Source organism: Salvelinus namaycush, chromosome 39 (genome assembly GCF_016432855.1).
Source record: "Salvelinus namaycush isolate Seneca chromosome 39, SaNama_1.0, whole genome shotgun sequence".
NCBI classification, from domain to species: Eukaryota; Metazoa; Chordata; class Actinopteri; order Salmoniformes; family Salmonidae; genus Salvelinus; species Salvelinus namaycush.
In genome coordinates, this window is record NC_052345.1 from 16,172,336 (window position 1) to 16,192,496 (window position 20,161).

A 20,161-nucleotide genomic window follows, 5' to 3' on the forward strand; every position below is an offset into this window, starting at 1 on the left:
GCCAACCACTATATGAAGAAGTTTAAGGAAAACATCAATTCAAATTGCTCCTTTTGTAATGACCACCCAGAAACAGTGTTGCATCTTTTTTGGCATTGTATACATGTAAGAAAACTGTGGCAAGACATCAGCAGATTTATAATTGAACACATTTATGAAGATTTTACACTATTGTGGAGAGATGTACTGCTTGGATTCTTTACATACGATAAAAATAAGCTGAAACATTTTTATGTAATTCATTTCATTATTCTTTTGGCCAAATTTCATATACACAAATGTAAATTTACTAACAAAAAAACACATTTTCTTACCCTACAAAAAGAAATTGAACTGTATTTTAAGACTATTAAATACTCTACTAACAAAAAAGCTGTTAGAATTGTAAGTGTATGTATGTCCCTTAAGGTCCTTGTGTAATTGTAATGTGATATTGTACACCCTAGCTCGATTGTCCATTATATATCATCTATATATACTTGTGTTCCCTTATGTACTTTCTGTATTGATTTGTTGTTAATAAAAATAAAAATAAAAATAAAATAATAAAAATAAGACATTGGCTCGATTCTAGATTATGCCTTTATATTTCTAGAAAATTAACAACTAAGGAATCATTTTTCACTTCTGTTTCCATAGACCCAGGTTTATTAACCCCCCAAATGTGCAACCTGTAATGGAAACTGTTGCGGCACTCGAGGACCAGGGTTGGGAAACCCTGGTTTAGACGGTACAATGATTCTCTACAATGACTGCTTGTTTTGTCACATAAATTGAAATAAGGCGAACTATTAGAATTTAAATGCACCCTAGCAGGCAATTTTTTTATTTTGGAAAAGTTTTATCACATTTCCTTTAAAAACAGCTCATATATATTTTTGTATATCAGTTTATACATATAAAAACGGCCTAAAAGCATAAAAACAGCATTTGAATATTCCATTTAAATTTGTTAAAAAGTACATGTTGTTAAAAACAATAGAAACAACCATGAATAAAATTACTTTTCCTTGTAAAAACATAAAATCTGTAAAAGCCATTTAAACTGTGTACAAATGATTTACCAAAAGTAAAACATTTTTAAGACATGAAAACATCAACAACAACAAAAAACTAACTTTGTTAGCAGGCAATTGTTGCATCTATTTTCTATGCGAACTTGCTGAATATCGACACAAAAAAAATCCCTGTAGTGTAGAAGTTAATTACTTCTCAAACCCCAAACCCAGTCCTGGTCTGCTTCGCTAGCCATCCCGGAAGTCTCGCGATGTTGGGCCTCTGTGCTTAGAAACTCTGGGAACTACTTTAAGACAGATACTCGGAAGAACACCCTGTCTACCGTGTGATATTTTAATAACAAATATGGTTAATTTTTTAAATGTATGTCCGGGCTATCTTGTAAAATAACAGAAGAGTCAACTGGACTAACTAGAAGAAAGAAAAAAGAGGACAAGGAACCCATTTTCCCGATCGTTTATACGCTACTTCCGGAAACAAAGTACCAGTTTACCATGGTCATCACTAGTTACCACAGCCACAAAGTCACAAACCCCGCCTATTTCTACAATGTATTTTCTTAAAATGTGATTTTAAACTTAACCGTAACATTGACCACACTGCTAAGCTCATGCCCAACTCCAACCTTAAATTAAGGCCAAAAGCAAATGTTAGTTTTCATGAATTTTTACAATATATCCATTTTGACTTTGTGTTTTGGGTAACTAGTGGAAACCGTTTACCACCCAATCAGAAAACACTTGCATTTTAAAATGTCGATTACTTTCTTGCTGGCAGCCGGCACCCTTTTTCATTTCTGTTCTCATGATGAAGGTTTATCAGTGAGTGATTAACCTCGAAATTTGGAAAACGTACTGCTACTAGCTAGCAATGCGAGTAACTCTTTTCAGAGGTCAAGGGAGCCAGTATTGTTGCCAGCTCGACTGACTACCACACAGCTAGCTAGCGCGCTAGTTAATGCCTAATGGGAACCCAAGAAGATGAGAGAGGTAAGCTAACGACGGTTAATTTACTAGTTAACTAAGAAGAAATAGCACCTAACTTGGTGGCTACTGTATTTAGTAGCTAGCAATATCAATCAAGAGAATAACTACATAGTAGGCTATTTAAGGAGTTATCCAGTACTTTTCTTAAACTTAGCTATCTAGCTACTGTAACATACATAGCCAGTTTGCTAACTACAGTAGTGTTCTTTGCGTTAGTATTAGCTGGCTTACCACACTGTAGTTGGTGTTGCTAACATTTCTAAACTTAGCTACTGTAAAGTTAGCTAGCATACTGTGCCTGCCCGCGCATGCCCACAAATCAGCCGCCAATATGTCAACAATCATGTTGGGATGGTTGCCACCAACTGAGCAGTTTTGTTGTGCATTGTCAACAAACTGAATCAAATCACATGTATTTATAAAGTCCTTTTTACATCAGCAGATGTCACAAAGTGCTTATACAGAAACCCAGCCCAAAACCCTAAACAGCAAGCAATGCAGATTTAGAAGCACGGTGGCAAGGAAAAACTCCCTAGAAAGGCAGGAACCTAGGAAGAAACCTAGAGAGGAACCAGGCTCTGAGGGGTGGCCAGTCTTCTTCTGGCTGTGCAGGGTGGAGATTATAAGAGTACACGGCCATTAAGGCCAGATCGTTCTACAAGATGCTCAGATGTTCATAGATGACCAGCAGGGTCAAATAATAATCAAAGTGACTGTAGAGGGTGCAACAGGTCAGCACCTGAGGAGTAAATGTAAGTTGGCTTTTCATAGCCAAGCATTCATAGGTCGAGACAGCAGGTGCGGTAGAGAGGGAGTGGGATTGGGAGAGAGAAAGGGTCAAAAACAGCAGGTCTGGGACAAGGTCGCACGTGAAGTGAACAGATCAGGGATCCATAGCCGCAGGCAGAACAGTTGAAACTGGAGCAGCAGCACGACCAGGTGGACTGGGGACGGCGACAGCCAGGAGTCGCCAGGTAGTCCTGAGGCAGTGTCCTAGGGCGCAGGTCGTCAGGGAGGAGAGAGGGAGATTACTTAAATTCACACAGGACACCAGATAAGACAGGAGAATTTCACCAGATAGGACAGACTGACCCTAGCCCCCAGCACATAGACTATTGCAGCATAGATACTGGCGGCTGAGACAGGGGGGTCGGAGGACACTGGACATGATACCCCCGGACAGGGCAGGGCCAACCAGGCAGGATATAATCCCACCCACTTTGCCAAAGCAAAGCCCCCACACCACTAGAGGGATATCAACAGACCACTAACTTACTACCCTGAGACAAGGCCGAGTATAGCCCACGAATATCTTCTCCACGGCATAAGTCCGTGGGGGCGCAAAACCGGGCAGGAAGGCCACGTCAGTGACTCAACCCACTCAAGTCGAGTATAGCGAAAAAATCCTGGCACAACGTGACGCACCCCTCCTAGGAACGGCATGGAAGAGCACTAGTAAGCCAGTGACTCAGCCCCCAATATGTTCAGAGGCAGAAAATCCCAGTGGAGAGATGGGAGCCGGCCAGGCATAGACAGCAAGGCGGTTCGTCACTCCAGTGCCTTGCCGTTCACCTTCGCACCCCTGGGCCAGACTACACTCAATCATAGGACCTACTGAAGAGATGAGTCTTCAGTAAACACTTAAAGGTTTAGACCGAGTCTGCGTCTCACAATGATATGCAGACCATTCCATAAAAATTGAGCTCAAAAGGAGAAAGCCCCTGCCTCCAGCTGTTTGCTTAGAAGTTATAGGGACAATAAGAAGGCCTGTCACTTTTGACCGTAGGTAGGAGCAAGTCGATGTAGCAAGTCCATGTAATGCTTTGTAGGTTAGCAGTAAAACCTTGAAATCAGCCCTAGCCTTAACAGGAAGCCAGTGTAGAGAGGCTAGAATTGGAATAATATGATCACATTTTTTGGTTCTAGTCAAGATTCTTGCAGCTGTATTTAACACTAACTGAAGTTTATTTAGTGCTTTATCGGGTTAGCCGGAGAGTAGAGCATTGTAGTAGTCTAAGCTGGAAGTGACAAAAGCATGGATTAGCTTCTCTGCATAATTTGGGGACAAAAAAATAGATTTAGCAATTTTACAAAGATGGAAAAAAGCTGCCCTTAAATATTGTTGATATGTTCATCAAAAGAGAGATCGGTGTCCAGAGTAACGCAGAGGTCCTTCACAGTTTCATTTGAGATGACTGTACAACCATCAAGATAAATTGTAAAATCAAACAGCAGATCTCTTTGTTTCTTGTGACCTAGAACTAGCATCTCTGTTTTGTCCAACTGTATTTTTTTATTTTTTTATTTCACCTTTATTTAACCAGGTAGGCCAGTTGAGAACATGTTCTCATTTACAACTGTGACCTGGCCAAGATAAAGCAGGTTTAAAAGTAAAACATTTGCCGCCATCCACTTCCTTGTGTCTGAAACAGAGAGAGATTATATAATGAAAACAATAGTGGTTCTAAAACAGAACCTTGAGGAACACCGGAACTTACCATTGATTTGTCAGAGGACAAACCATCCACAGAGATGAACAGATATCTTTCCAACAGATAAGATCTAAACCAGGCACAAACTTGTCCGTGTAGACCACGTATTCCCAAACTGGGGTACGACCCCTGCCGTCTTGGGTACGCCAAATAGAAATGTGATTAACATTTTAAAAAATCTTCACATTTTCAAACAGCACAAAATTTAATCAGGAGCCACTGCCAGATTTCTGAATAGGGCTGCGCTCAGTTTCTTGCCTTGGCAAATTGCACTGTTAAGACACGGATGCCCTTTGCAACCACGTACCTTTGGATTCTCAGCCCTCACTAGCATGGATTCTCAGCCCTCACTAGCATGAAAACTAAATACAGGCACAGACTGTGTGTGGAAAATGACATAAGACTGAGACTCTCTCCAATACAACATTGCAGAGTTATGTGCATCCTTTCAAGCACACCCTCCTCATTAACCTGTGGTGAGTTATTCACAATTTTTGATGAACAAATAAGGTTTTATATGTAAGATGGCTAAATAAAGAGCACAATTATTGATTATTATTATTTGTGCCCTGGTCCTATAAGAGCTCTTTGTCACTTCCCACGAGCCGGGTTGTGACCGCAACTCACACTCATTCTTATGTTTAATAAATGTTTCATATAGTGTGCGTGTGGCAGGCTTACAATGATGGCAAAAAACAACATTTGAGAGTGCGATGACCCTGTTGCTAGAGGGGGTACGCAGCTGTAGGTTGAATGTTTGATGGGGTATGGGACCGTAAAAAGTTTGGGAACCATTAAGGTTTCCAATCTCTCCAAAATAATGTGGTGATCGATGGTGTCAAAAGCGGCACTAAGGTCTAGGAGCACGAGGACAGATACTTGGTCTGACGCCATTAAAATGTAATTTACCACCTTCACGATGTAGTCTCAGTACTATGATGGGGTCTACAACCAGACTGGAGCGTTTTGTATACTTTATCTGGCTTCGGGAAGGCAGCGAGTTTCTGCTTAACAGCTTTGTCAAAACATTTTGAGAGGAATGGGAGATTCGATACAGGCTGGTCGTTTTAAACAATTTTCGGGTTAAGATTTGTTTTTTTCAGGAGAGGCTTTATTACTGCCACGTTTAATTTTAACGTAGTCTAGTTCATAACTGCTCCAAGAAGTATGATCTATACTATGCACTTTATGAATATATTCAAGGTCTGCATTTAGTGTGTAATGTCCTTTTTTACAGATTGGGTGGACGTGGCGAATGATATCCTTAGCAAGTGTCACATTAACCTGAGACTGAGGAAGGTGACGGACTGTAATGCCAATGTTTTTGTCGCCCTGTATGAGGTCATCTTGGGGGAGAAAGTCCCAGGTAAAGTTTACACCAAACATGGCACAATAAACATGCCCACCAAAAGAGCAATATGTGTTTTTTGAGACCTAATCAACCGTCCCATGTTAGTTCATTTAAAAAAAGAAAGAAAATGCTGCGCTGCGTGCTGTTAAGGCCAAGAATTGAGTGCTTTAGAGGAGAGTATTCTTAGAATTTCAAGAATGCCACACAGTGCTACTTATGATCGTCAAACCTGCCAACACAAAGCTGTGTTTGTTAATGAGCTAGTAAGTGGCCAAAGTAGAGGCTGTGATTTGGAACCGTGTGTGTGTGTAGACTACATCGCCGCCCCGGGCAGTCAGGAGGATGATGTCCACAACATCCAGTCTGTGATCGACTCCCTGGCTCTGGACTACCTTCAGATCAGCCTTTCACACATCACAGGTGAGCGGCTCTTACTCTTGACTCACTATTCACTAGTTAATTAACTAGTAACTACTCCTTTATTCCCTAGGTATTCACTAGCTATTCAGTCAATCATCTGACCAACTCAAATGTTATTTGTCACGTGCTTCGTGAACAGGTGTAGACTAACCGTTAAATGCTTACTTCCAAACAATGTAGAGTAATAAATAAATACACAATGAGTAACGATAACTTGGCTATATACACGGGGTACCAGTACTGAGTCGTTGTGCAGGGATATCAAATCAAATGTATTTATATAGCCCTTCGTACATCAGCTGATATCTCAAAGTGCTTATACAGAAACACAGCCTAAAACCCCAAACAGCAAGCAATGCAGGTGTAGAAGCACGGTGGCTAGGAAAAACTCCCTAGAAAGGCCAAGACCTAGGAAGAAACCTAGAGAGGAACCAGGCTATGAGGGGTGGCCAGTCCTCTTCTGGCTGTGCCGGGTGGAGATTATAACAGAACATGGCCAAGATGTTCAAATGTTCATAAATTTACCAGCATGGTCAAATAATAATAATCACAGTAGTTGTCGAGGGTGCAGCAAGTCAGCACCTCAGGAGTAAATGTCAGTTGGCTTTTCATAGCCGATCATTAAGAGTATCTCTACCGCTCCTGCGGTCTCTAGAGAGTTGAAAACAGCAGGTCTGGGACAGGTAGCACGTCCGGTGAACAGGTCAGGGTTCCATAGCCGCAGGCAGAACAGTTGAAACTGGAGCAGCAGCACGGCCAGGTGGACTGGGGACAGCAAGGAATCATCATGCCAGGTAGTCCTGAGGCATGGTCCTAGGGCTCAGGTCCTCCGAGAGAGAGAAAGAGAGAATTAGAGAGAGCATACTTAAATTCACACAGGACAGCGGATAAGACAGGAGAAGTACTCCAGATATAACAAACTGACCCTAGCCCCCCGACACATAAACTAATGCAGCATAAATACTGGAGGCTGAGACAGGAGGGGTCAGGAGACACTGTGGCCCCATCCGATGATACCCCCGGACAGGGCCAAACAGGAAGGATATAACCCCACCCACTTTGCCAAAGCACAGCCCCCACACCACTTCAACCACCAACTTACCATCCTGAGACAAGGCCGAGTATAGCCCATACGAGGTAATTGAGGTAGATGTGTACATATAGGTAGGGATAAAGTGACTAGGCAACTGGATATATAACACAGTAACAGCAGTGTATGTGATGAGTCAAAAGAGTTAGTGCAAAAAAGGGTCAATGCAGATAGCTAAATAGTTAACCAATAGCTACCACGACTAACTATTTAGCAGTCTTAATACATGGGGGTAGAAGCTGGTCAGGGTCCTGTTGGTTCCAGACTTGGTGCATCGGTACTGCTTGCCATGTGGTAGCAGAGAGAACAGATGATGAATGCTGAAAGAAAATCAAGTGATCTATTTAGCTACAAGCAGAGGGTCTCTGGCTAAATTGCTGTTTAGATTTCAAAGCACAGCCTTGTTCAGAGCAAACACAAGCCTCTTTGTTTAGGAAAATTCACCGTAAAACGATGCAGACTGGTTGGATCTATTAAAAGGACAACAATGTGGTGTTGATTATAGTTCCACTGATTCATGGCTTGTCCTAATGGTTTTTTTCTCCCCGGCTCTAGGCGAGAACATTGTACGAGGGGACAAGGAGTCCATCAAGAACCTGTTGGAGATCTTTGACGGGCTGCTTGAATACCTCACCGAGCAGATCAGTGAAGAGGAGTCGCAAAATGGAGGTAGACGACAAAAATCTTATTTCACTCCATTACCCTCTCAACTGTTACATTTAGGCTAACCTTTATTTAACCAGGAAGTCCTATTGAGTTCAGAAGACCTGCCTGATATCGCCCCTGTTCTTCCTGATCTGATATCACCCCATCTCCCTCAAACTTTATCTGTGTCACTGAGTGAGACACAACCCTGTTTGGGTGAGATCACCCACACATGAAGTGGACATAATGGTCTTTCTAAACCCGGTTTAGAGGTGGCTGGCTCTGGGATTACTGGGAAGCGGTTGGCCCATTCAATTGGCAGCGCTCCGCAAGCCTTTGTGTCCGTCTATGGTGGAATGGTGGTCTGCTGACCCTCTCTCCCATCGCAAAACACCAATTAGACTTTTAATGACCGACTATCAGCTCTGGAAATTTAAATGACATGCATTGAAAGAAGGCTCTGGTGAAAAAGGCTGATTTATCAAAATTGACGGGGTTGGTGGCTTGCCGTGAATTCGAAAGGAGCTGTGAATGTTTGTCTGTGATGCTACAGACCGCGGTTCACCAATATTATCGACCGATACTGGCCTATTACAGCTATGTTGGTATTGGCTGATAATTCCACCGATAACCGATTATTCAATCTATAGGATGAAAAAAGGGACTCTCATGCTTACCTTAACACTTGCTGCCATTCTCATTGTTATTCATTTCACAATGTAAGAAATCAATATTTGAACCATATTTCTTAGACAATTGTTCTTTTGAATAGCAATTTATGCGTATACAGTGTGTGAAAATTACACTTTAATTTTCCCGGCATAAAACAGTATATCGGCAGATACATTGGTATCAGTAAGTTTTGCGAAACCGATATCGTACCCAGAATAACGTATCGGCCGGGCTCTAGTTTAAACCTGTTGATACTTCCAATTAGTGGGATAGGCTACGCGTGAGTCACTACAGATAATGTTACTGTCACACTCGATGAACTCTTCGATGCACTTTCACAATGACATGGCGAGAACAGTTGCTTGTTTCACTTCAGCTTTCGGAAATGGGGTTGGATCATTACTGTGTCTATGAGCTCCAATGTCTATGGATCACTATGTCCCGAGTGCTTATTCTACTACTCTAACCGAGTGTGTTAATGTGACTTCAATATTTGTATAATTACGGACTGATTGGTGGTCTGAAAGTCGACTGGTAGCCTGTTCGTTTCCCCGTTGCATCACAGCAGGAGCCTGTCAGCGTCACCACATTGCGGCACGCTGTAATCACCCATCTCTCTCTCCTCCCTTCTTCAAATCCTCCCCCTTTCCTCCCTCCAGACAAGGAACCAAACGGTGTTCCTGTGGAGGATGCCCCCTTCCCTACAGGGCCAGTGGTCCCCCAGACAGAGGAACAGATGTCCCTAATGGAGAGAGCCTCCCAGTATTCTAGTGTGCAGTGAGTGTTTCAAGATATTCCACGCAACACGTTCAATGTACATTTCCATGGTTTCAGATTCAGTTCCGTGTTCGAGCAGAGTTCCAGCTCTGTTGATACAACCAAAGACACTACGTCACGAGACAAGACGCTTGCGAATGCCATTTAGCAGATGCTTTTATCCAAAGCGACTTAGTCATGCATGCGTACATTTTACGTACGGGCGGCCCTGGGAATCGAACCCACTACTCTGGCATTGCAAATGCCATGCTCTAGCAACTGAACCAGACAGGACCACTTCAAATGTCATCATCGTGCAGGGCAAGTCGGTACATCCTGTTGACACAACAGCCAGTCAGGGAGCAGCCACACAACACAAATGGCAACAGGAGCTGCAAATGTTAAGGTTGGACACGGAACACAAACATCTGTGACATCACTATGTCTACTCAGCCTGTCTCCGACGGCTGTCGCACAGAAAGGCTGGCTGGAAAGTCAACAAAGCTGAATGAGTCATTGTGGGTGACGTAAACCTCTGTTCCTAAACCAGGAAACCCAATGCACTGTTTAGAAACACGTGCAGGTTGTAGTTGTTCTGACTTGGACTGGTATCACACGGACCAGACACACCGATGCACTTTCCATTGAACTGTTTGGGTGGTCTGTTCTTTGATTTACTTTGATAGTGATACATCTGTAACTTTACAACGTTTCTTTGCTCTTCCAGCTCTGCCGTCCAGTCTATCAGCAAACCTTCCCTCCACTCTTGGAATGCGGAGGAGACGGGCTCGACCAATGAGCTCATCCTCCTGGGAGACTCCGCCCGCACGTTCACGGCCAAACAAGAAGGTAGGCGGGAACCGAAAGCTTGTTCCTGGCTCGTGACATAGAATGCTGAAAAAGGAAAACATTTCCTCTGTCTTTCTGGATTTACATTCAGACTCAAATCAAATCCCATTTTATTTGTCACATGCTTTGTACACAACCGGTGTAGAGTAACAGTGAAATGCTTACTAAACGGGTCCTTTTCCAACAATGCAGAGTTAAAGATAAAACACAAGGAATAAATACCCAGTGAATAACAATGATTAAAAATAACATGGCTATATACAGGGAGTACCTGTACCGAGTTGATGTGTAGGTGCACGAGGTATTTACATGGCATTCAGACGCCCTTATCCAGAGCGACTTACAGGATTAGGGTTAAGTACCTTGCTCAAGGGTAAATCAACAACAAATGTTTTTTTTTTTTATAGCTATGTAGCTAATCGAGGTAGCTATGTACATAAAGGTAGGGGTGAAGTGACTAGGCAATATTATAGATAATAGGCAGTAGCAGCAACATATGTGTTGTGTGTGTGTGACGTCAGCATTCATGTGTGTGCGTGTTGTTTGGGTGTCAGTGTAAGTATGTGTGAGTGTGTGGGTAGAGTCCAGTGTGTGTGCACAGAGTCGTTGCAAAAAAGGGTCAATGCAGGTAGTCTGGGTAGCCATTTGATTAGCTATGTAGCAGTCTAATGGCTTGGGTGTTAAAGCTGTTCAGGGTCCTGTTGGTTCCAGACTTGGTGCACTGGTACCGCTTGCCATGTGGTAGCAGAGAGAACAGTCATTGGCTTGGGTGGCTGGAGTCTTTGACAATTCTTTCGGGCCTTCATCAAACACCGCCTGGTATAGAGGTCCTGAATGGTAGGGAGCTCGGCCCCAGTGATGTACTGGGCTGTACTCCCCACCCTCTGTAGCGCCTTGCGGTCTGATGCCTTGCAGTTGCCGTACCAAGCAGTGATGGTGCAGCTGTAGAACTTTTTGAGGATCTGAGGGCCCATGGCAAATCTTTTCAGAGGTTGTTGTCCTTGCAACACTGCCAGGTCTCTGACCTCATCCCTGTAGGCTGCCTCGTCGTCGGTGATCAGTCCTACCACTGTTGTCGTCAGCAAACTTCATCCACCTTTCACTTATCAAACGGCACCTGATGCTGATGAGGTATCCAGTTTTTCCTGTCTTTTTTTTGCTGTCTTTCCTATGGAATTCTTTATGGAGACAGTGGGGAATGTTAGGTTATTATGCGGTCAGGGGGTTCGTTTTTCCTCAAGTGGAAGTAAAAAACAACAAAACAACAAAGGATTGTGTCACCTTTTCCTTTTAAAAGCCCTCGTCCTCTCATTAGTTTCCACTAAGTCCCTCTCATGAGTCCCTACATTTGGTTTTAATGATAGTCTTCAACAACGGTTTAGGATACGAATGGCCTGTATATGTGTCTTTGCTCCATGGTATGGATCTTGTGAATATTCGCTAGACAATTTATTTATTTTTATTTGACCTTTTATTTAACTAGGCAGGTCAGTTAAGAACACATTCTTATTTTCAATGACGGCCTAGGAACAGTGGGTTAACTGCCTTGTTCAGGGGCAGAACGTCAGATTTTTACCCCGTCAGCTCGGAGATTCGATCTTGTAACCTTTCGGTTACTAGTCCGACGCGCTAACCACTAGGCTACCTGGCGCCCCACAATGCCAGGGTTATTGGCAAGGCATTAATAGCTAGGAGTACAGAACTGTATCTGAGAAAATAATTCAGAACTGTAGGCTACTTAAAGAACAGTGAACCAGTTAGAGGCAAATCTGATTTGTATAGAAAGAAAAATAATATTTTACTTGAACCTTTTGTTCAAACATCCTGCATAACCCAATTATAACATGACATGAATAGCCATAACATCTGTTAACCATGGGAACTTCAGTACTGAGCAGTGTACACATACTCCTACAATACATTACCTACAAAATCTACACCTCTAACAGCTACCTATTTTACCCCTCACTAACAGTGGAAGCCTCTTCACAAGCTCTGTGCCCCAGCACCATGGGTGCTCCGGGAACCCCAGGCACCCAGGCCACTCTACTGAGGGAGCCCCTGCGCTCGGCCATCCCCCTGCAGCCCCCCTACCAGACTACCCCCCACAGGCCCGACAGAGCTCCCGGCTCGGGTAGCCAGTCTCCCCCAGCCAACGGTCTCGGCAGTGGGGCCGCAGTGGAGCAGGAGGCACCCGCTGGCACCTCGCAGGTATGTCCATCTAGCCAAACATAACCATGCTGAATCGATTCAAATTACGCTTAACTCTTGTTCGTTGCTTCGTAATACAGTATCAACTTTCCGTTTTAATCAGTGTTTCAAAGCTCTCGGCAAATGACTGTGTTCTGAAACATGTTCTGAAGTGACCTCAGCCAAGTACGTTTGTAGAACTCTAGCTTCCTTCCTCCTCTGAAAAAGGAGCTTCCTTCCTCCTCTGACATAGGAGGAGTTGTTGCCGACTCATCCAAAATGGCCACGAGACGCATCACAGGAGTCACTTTTCCAACGTGTTCCTCCTCTCTCTTTATGGGCGACAACACTCCTAACGTGGGAATGACGTCACATCCCACCTGCATGCCTCTGGCAAGCAGTCCAGACACGCTAGCAGGGGCAAATGCTTTCCACTTGTTATTCCATTACCAACTGGGGCTCGCTCTGTCTGAAGACTAGCCTGTCTAGCTCTGTCTGAAGACTAGCTGAAGACTCACATATACCATTATAGGTGATGGTAAGGAGCTGTGTTATGGATGAAATAAAGCATTTACCCAAATTGACCTGCACACACTACTGTTATTCTTTCTGTCCTTCTCGTTCTAATTCACTACAATGTTAAGACACTGTACTACTTTTGTGCTACTGTATTCACTTAGCCTTGTCATTTAGCAGACTTACAGGCACAATTAGTATTAAGTGCCTTTCTCAAGGGCCCATTGACAGATTGGGGATTCGAACCAGCGACCTTAACCGCTAGACGACCTGCCGCCTGTGACACTGGTATTTCAATGCGTTATATCGACCCCCGGTCATTTCCCGGTAGCGGTAGTTAACGCCGTGCCTCTTTTGTGTGATATGTCGTTAGCATCCGCTAGCTAGCCACTGAGACTCCTCTTCCTGCTGGGTTCTCTTTTGTCAGTTTGATTGTGAATTCTCCCTCCCCCATTGAGTGGAAATGCATCCACCCCTTTGTCTCTGTCCCCTTTTCTCTGTCTAATGAATGACTTTCTCTTCTTTTTTTTTTTCAGTCCCCAAGGCCAGTGGCTGACACAGTTACCAATGGAGTGCGCTCGCCAGCCTTCAACCACTCACCCGGTGATGCACGCTGTTCAACGCATCAGAAAATAAATGTGTAGCACCTCCGCACCATGTATCAATTTGACTTATTCAACCTCGTATTCCTCCATGCTTTTCATTTGTAGTCGAGAGGGAGAAGTCTGTGTCCAGTCAAACCAAGGCCAGGCTAGAGGAGGCCAAGGAGCAGCCGGAGGTAAGGCATGACGAACCGCTCGCCCTCTGGACTGTTGTAGTTACAATGTCTCAAATGAGGGCTAATTCAATAGTTGAAGTCTACCTCATGCCCAATTCAAATCTAATTATTTGCTAATGCATGTCCAATTTATGCCCAATGCATGTTCAATCTACAGCTAATTTAAGGACTAAATTGTATAATTTTTAGCAAATTTCTCTCTTTCTCTATAGCCTACCAGTGTGGGGCCCAGGAGGGTTCTATTCCGGACACAGCCAGACATTCATTTCCTCACCCTGCAGGATGAGCTGGAGGACAGGGCACCACTGGACACTGAGGAAGAAGTTGAGGAAGAGACCTTCACGCAGCAGGACAGCTGGGCTCACAGGGGGCAGACTGGGCTCAGGTAAGAACAACACAATGGGAGGTGGTTAGAATAGCATTATAGATGCATAGCGAGAAAAGCAATATATATGCACATAAGTTAGTTACACACAGAGGCCACTCAATCTAACATTCACCTCCCTGCTTCACCCTTTCTCTGTCTCTACTCTTCCAATATCTCTTTCTACCTTTCCACCCCTCCCTCTCCTTCCCCCTCCCTCTCTCTCCCCCTCCCCCGCTCTCTCTCTCCTCTCTCTCCCTCTCTCCTGTCCTCTCTCTCCCTCTCTCCAGCAGTAGTAGGGTACTAGAGGAGGAGGATTGTGAGGAGCCTCTCTCCTGGCGTAGACAGAGAAACAGGAAGGCAGAACAGGAGCTGCACCACATGTCTGAGAAGCTGTCCCGACGGCTAGAGGAGCTGGACCTGGTGAGTGGTACACTCGTGTGTGTGTGTGTGTGTGTGACGCACTTGTCTTTATGTGGACCTTACTGGTTAGTCCAATGACTGTGTGTGTCAAGCTATATTTACATTGTGGGGATACGGGACGAGTTCTGAGCAGTCTCACCGCGTGTCGGATGCCTTACAGTCCCATTCACCCGGAGAATCATCCCAACCCGACGTGCTTTCACTTTGCGTGCTTCGTGGCTGACCATTAATCGCACTGGTAAATTGTGTGTGGGGGGGAAACGAAGGTGTCGGGAGCTGGGATTGTGTCACCCCCGGCATCTCAGCAATGTAAATCTAGGTTTTAACGTGTGTGTGTTTCCACTCGTCAGATGTTAAAGAGAGCGCTAGGAGAGAGCGGAGAGCCCGACGAGGTCAAGGAGGTGGACAAACAGTCCCACCACAGTGACAGTGTCATGGAGTGTCGCAGGCCCCCAAGGAGGCCAACGGGTACATACAGTCCACCTCTTCAATCACATCAGGGGCCGTATTCATACAGCGTCTCAGATCTTGGATCAGTTTAGCCTTTGATATCATAAGGAATACGATTTGTATGGGTAGATCCTAGATCAGCACTCCTTCTCTGAGATGCTTTGTGCATACGGTCCCAGATTGCACCACACTTCTCCAACAAAATCACCGTTGACTAGCCTGAATGTAGAACTACAATAAGTCATTATTGACCAATTTAACGTTTCCTCAGCTTTAACCTTTAACCTCTGACCCTTCTCCCAGGTACGCCGCGAGCACCCACATCCCCCTGTACCCGCTCCCTGTCCCCCTCCCCTCCCCGGGCCCGCCGCTCCCTTTCAGGTCAGCTAGAGGGCGCCGCGAGAGAGGCGGTGAGTGGAGGGGTCACACAGAGACACACCGCCGCCCGTACGCGCCGACGACAACTCCGCCATCTACAGCCCCAACACAAACACCGCCAGGTCAGAGGGAATTGCCACATCATCACATTGACCAACGCCATATTCAGTATAAAGATGGTGACTTTTTTTAAGAGACAAGTTGAACGGTCCAACATAGTTGGTGTGTACACATTTCTCTCTAGCTGGAAACAGCCTATGAGGAGGAGCTGAAAGTGTACGAGGACAGAGAACGGGCTGCTATGGCCACGGAACGAACCAGAGCACATGAGGCGGTAAGAGAGGGAGAGGTGTGTGTAAACAGCATCAGACCTACTCATTTTAGCCCTGGGGAGCTGTGTGCGTTAGACAGCATGTGACTGTGTACACAGTAGCCCTCCGGCAGAGACTGCGATAGAGAGACTGTGTGTCCCAATATTATCTACAGCAGATGTTCTATGTGTGCTTCTGCCCTGTAGGAGAGGGAGTACAGAGAGGCCATACTGAGAGATGTTCCCCGAGCCCCCAAACCGTCCCAAGTGTACACCACAGCAGCCCGACACCGCTCCCCTAGGACCAGACAACCAACTCCGGGCCGCAGGCGACAAGACAAAACCAGGAGAGCCCCACCAAGTAAGACCCCCAAGCTGGAGTCTCTGCCAGTGAGATGGAGACCGTATCAACTCAAATCTAATCAAAGTGGCTTCCTCTCCTTCATTTGCCCTGAACTAAAAACGCAGCATTGGCCTCGGTGAAACTAATATGGAGGATGCCTACTTGGCTATCTATTCCATCCTTTCAGAACTACATATGCCTTAGGAGAAAGAGCTTGATAAGGATTTGCGCATTAGTCTAAGTGCACGGTATGGATTTGTCCCTCTATATTAACCGTTTGTGCTTCTCTCTCTCTCTCCCCCGTTTTCCAGTGAAGGTGAAGGACAACGACCTGCTCCCCCTGCTCCTGGAGGAGTTCCCCAACCTGCACCTCTCGCCCCACGCCCTGGGCAGGATGTGGCAGCAGCAGCTGGGCCAGGTGGACCGCCTCAACGCCTCCCTCTCCCTGGACAACCAGAGGCAGGGGCCACGCACTAAACTCACCAGCCAGGTGGGGGCGCTATAACACACTATCCACCATATAAACCACAGGGCGAACTGGGAGGGTTTAGCTTAGCTTGGCTTGCCAGTTGGATCTCTGCAAGTTTCCTACCTGTCTGTAACGTTAAAACAGATGTCTAAGTGCGGAGCCTGTGATTGGGCGAAGACCCCATAATGACCCCCAGAGACCAGGGTTCACCATTGCAACTTTTCCACCTCGATCTCCTCCCGTTAACTCGTCAATATTTCTCTCTCCAGGTGGAAGAGGCTCAGAGGAGACACAACCTGCTGGGGGAGATCATCCACAAAGAGCAAGAACACAACAGACGCCTGGTGAGCCACTCAAAACATGCACGAGCTTCAGCATACATGTAGGCTAGACACACACACACACACACACATATATATTACCAGTCTTATGTCTCTCACACATTCTCAAACACACATACACACACACCAAGCAATAATACAAACAGCCCCTCTAACTGTACAGCCGTCTCGCTCCTCTCCCCCTCCAGAGGGATTTTAAGGAGCGTATCCAGCAACAGAAGTCGACTCAGAACCGTCTGAAGGAGCAGAGGCAGCAGATCGCCCGGGCCAAGAAGTACCACGGTGACTACCACGTCCAGCTCCGCGCGCGCATGATGAGGGCCCGCACGAAAGAGGAGAGGGTCAGTTAGTGATGCCGCGCTGAGCCTCGATCCCCAACACGGTTTAAACTCTCCTAGAATTTCATGTTGCAACGCTTCACAGTACTTTCCATTTTCCACCCATGTATTTTTTTGAAGGGTATATTTGACACAATTGTCATGTATTTAGCTCCATTGTAAAGTCAAAAGTAAACAGGTCATGAACACAATGACTATACAAACACATGTTGGTTGTATAAGTGTGTGTGTTGTGTTCCAGATGTTTAAGCAGGTGTTTGAGGAGGGCTTGGAGGTGCAGAAGGCCCGTCTCCGAGAGCAGAGGGCCTACGCCAAGGAGCAGCACCAGGAGCACCAGAACAAACACAGAGACCAGATCCAATCTATGGAGAACTATTACAAGGACCAGGTAGAACCAACACACGACCCTCTTTCATATTAACACACTCACACGCTATACGGAAGTAGTAAGAGTAAGACCGAGAAACGGCTTCCTGAACTCGTCTCTGTTCCTCCATCGGCATTGATGTGAAAGAACGGGACAGCTGAAAGCTAATTCCACGCTGTTCTGACATCTTTCAGTTTTCATTATTGGCCGAAACTCTCGCTATAGAGAGACGGGATATCCAAGTACGGAAGAAGGCCCAAGAAAAGGTAAATGCATGCTCATGCACACACAGTTTACCACATGTACCTGTACTTTGTCTGCACGTATAGGGGAGATTGAGATGAATGCTCATACTTTACAGGTGAACTTTATTCAGGGTTCACCATGTGACTACTTCATACATCCTACGGTATTGGGGTCAGGATATTAAAGCGTTTCTCTCTGCAGGCCCTTCAGAAGATGAAGCGAGAGCTGCGCTCCAAGATGGAGAGGGAGATAGGCGAGCTGCAGGAGATTATCGTCCAGAACGACGACGACGACTACTTCCATGACCTGGAGGTCCAAAGGTTACGGCGTCGCGTGCAAATGGCTTCCTTCCAGTACAACACCAGCTGTCTGCACTGACCCCGCTAACGAGGTAGCAATCTATAGCTACCTACTGCTAACTTTCCTCCGGCTGCTAAAAACAAACTCTAAAGTCTCTAAAAACCCACGGATCGGAGTCCTACTCTTTGATTTGTTTTAAATACTTGATTATTTAATCATGTTAAAAAAAAATATATATTTAAAGACTCCCCACTGTGCATTTTGTGTGCTGTCGTTTTGATTTTGTCATGTGGTAAAGATGTGTTGTCCAGTGAATTGTCTTTCACAACCAAACGGGACCATTGTGAAAATTGGATGCAACACTAATTATGAATGTCATGCCAGGACAAGATTCTTTGATCACATTTTTTCCCCTCTTCCTTTTAATGGTATGCAGGATTTGTCTCCCGTAGCGTTTGTAACAATGTTGATGAATTGTTTATTTGATTGTACTGTAAATGACCTATTAGTCCGTTTTTTATGTTATAGAACTAACCCGCTACACTTTTCCAACACCAGAGAGCGTTGATAATCAGAACTCTGTAAAAGTTCCCTTTGCCATTATACTACCGTACAAATCAGACGGTTAAAAAGACATCCCAAGTTTACAAGGCCAAGGAGCATGAGAATAGGGTGTATGGGGCCGATTTCAGAATCAGGAAATGTATGCCTTTCCTATGCACTTCTCAGTAATTGGTATGGAGGCGTCTAAGGAGGTCTGCGGGGGCGGTTCCATTACACACTGAATACATTTGAATTAAACCCGACAGCACACCCACTGGGTGTCCTACCAATTTGATCAGGGAGTTTTTTTTCTTTCTATTCAATTCTCTAAAACAATAAAAAAAAATAACATTTGAGTTTGATCAGTGCAAGACTTTAATGTAGAACCATGGAGAATGGTTCCGAATATAGAAAGATGGGCATGAAAACATGTGCATATTTGTCTCCGTTCAGTACCTATGGGTACATTTATTTTTAGGGAATGAATCCTAATGCCTACATAATTATAATATAGAGAATATAATAGTTTGGTATAATACATATACCCTAATTGCCTGCACTGATCATTAAACTGTGAGGGCAAGTGCCAAGTAACGGTTTGAGCTCCGTAATGATTAATAAGTCTATAGGTCCCGATTTGATTTTTACTACAACTTTCTTTTGGCCTTCATGAAATATTATCCACTATTACTTGACTCTCAATCACAAGGATGTGACTGTGTTTACAGAGGAAATAAAGGTAGGTTAAATCAAATGGAATGGAATGTATGAAGGGAACGAACACTAAATTGGCTGTTAAATATATTGCCCTACCTGGTTATTACCTATGGTCACTACCGATTGTGGCTAAGAATATTTAACATATGCTATAGCCCACAAATGAAAGGTAAGAGGAAAAGTCGGCAGGCATATGATTAAAACATTCTAGAGAGCGCGACGGTTACATTTGATGTGACTTTTCTTGTCATCCAACTTGGTTTGCGTCTCAATCCCTACAAATTATAAAGCCATACATGAAAGATTCTGCATAACGACACAGCGTTTCATACTTCACTGTAGGAAAGGGGCATAAATAGCCCTGCCCGGCATGTCAGTTTCACATTCATCTCCAGGTAAAATAGATCTATAAGAATGGTCATTTATCCTATATTTACAATCCCCTTATTCAAACGGATTACTCATTGACCTACCTAGTATCAGTTTATATAATTATTAATTAGGACATGGAGATTGTGGTCATTTATATAAGAAAGATGCTTTTCCCACTTGAAACTGGCAGGTTCTCGACCTTATTCATGGTTGCGTGTAAAAGTGGTGGAATTAAGTTAAGGTCAGAATATGGAATATCTGTGGACACAAGCAGCCACACCTCCATTTCTGTGCTCTCCAACCTAAACGCCTACCTTACTGGCACTTTCCCCATGTTTAAGTTCAAATGCAAATGCTTTTGGGAAATGAGCCCTGGTGAAAGCCATCTTCATGAGCTTCCACTACATTGTTTTCACCTGTCAAATCATTGCAGATGAG

General features: G+C 44.6%; 1 protein-coding gene across 3 annotated transcripts; it reads left to right on the top strand.

Annotated features, from left to right (window-relative positions):
• Positions 1-1,293: 1,293 nt before the first annotated feature.
• LOC120032987 (centrosomal protein of 95 kDa-like) lies at positions 1,294-19,636 on the top strand. 3 transcript variants are annotated; one of them, XM_038979270.1, is made up of 21 exons: positions 1,294-2,006; positions 5,733-5,861; positions 6,159-6,266; positions 7,912-8,025; positions 9,333-9,450; positions 10,157-10,278; positions 12,254-12,489; positions 13,521-13,587; positions 13,695-13,762; positions 13,975-14,147; positions 14,420-14,549; positions 14,900-15,017; positions 15,303-15,499; positions 15,622-15,726; positions 15,895-16,048; positions 16,342-16,520; positions 16,769-16,843; positions 17,029-17,181; positions 17,420-17,566; positions 17,740-17,811; positions 17,993-19,636. In XM_038979270.1, exons 1-21 carry the CDS (start codon positions 1,982-1,984, stop codon positions 18,167-18,169), a joined length of 2,667 nt encoding a protein of 888 aa, XP_038835198.1. In that variant the 5' UTR covers positions 1,294-1,981; the 3' UTR covers positions 18,170-19,636. The 3 variants fall into 3 exon arrangements, with proteins under 3 accessions (XP_038835198.1, XP_038835197.1, XP_038835199.1); XM_038979269.1 differs by having other exon boundaries at positions 14,417-14,549; positions 17,993-19,635; XM_038979271.1 differs by having other exon boundaries at positions 1,295-2,006; positions 14,417-14,549; positions 15,622-15,711; positions 17,993-19,634.
• The last annotated feature ends 525 nt before the right edge of the window (positions 19,637-20,161 follow it).

Excerpts from the sequence above, each read along its gene's own strand:
- LOC120032987 (XM_038979269.1), top strand. The coding sequence starts at position 1,982 with ATGGGAACCCAAGAAGATGAGAGAG. Across the intron at positions 9,451-10,156 it reads TCCCAGTATTCTAGTGTGCA|CTCTGCCGTCCAGTCTATCA; the intron begins GTGAGTGTTTCA and ends TTGCTCTTCCAG. Across the intron at positions 16,521-16,768 it reads GCACTAAACTCACCAGCCAG|GTGGAAGAGGCTCAGAGGAG; the intron begins GTGGGGGCGCTA and ends TTCTCTCTCCAG.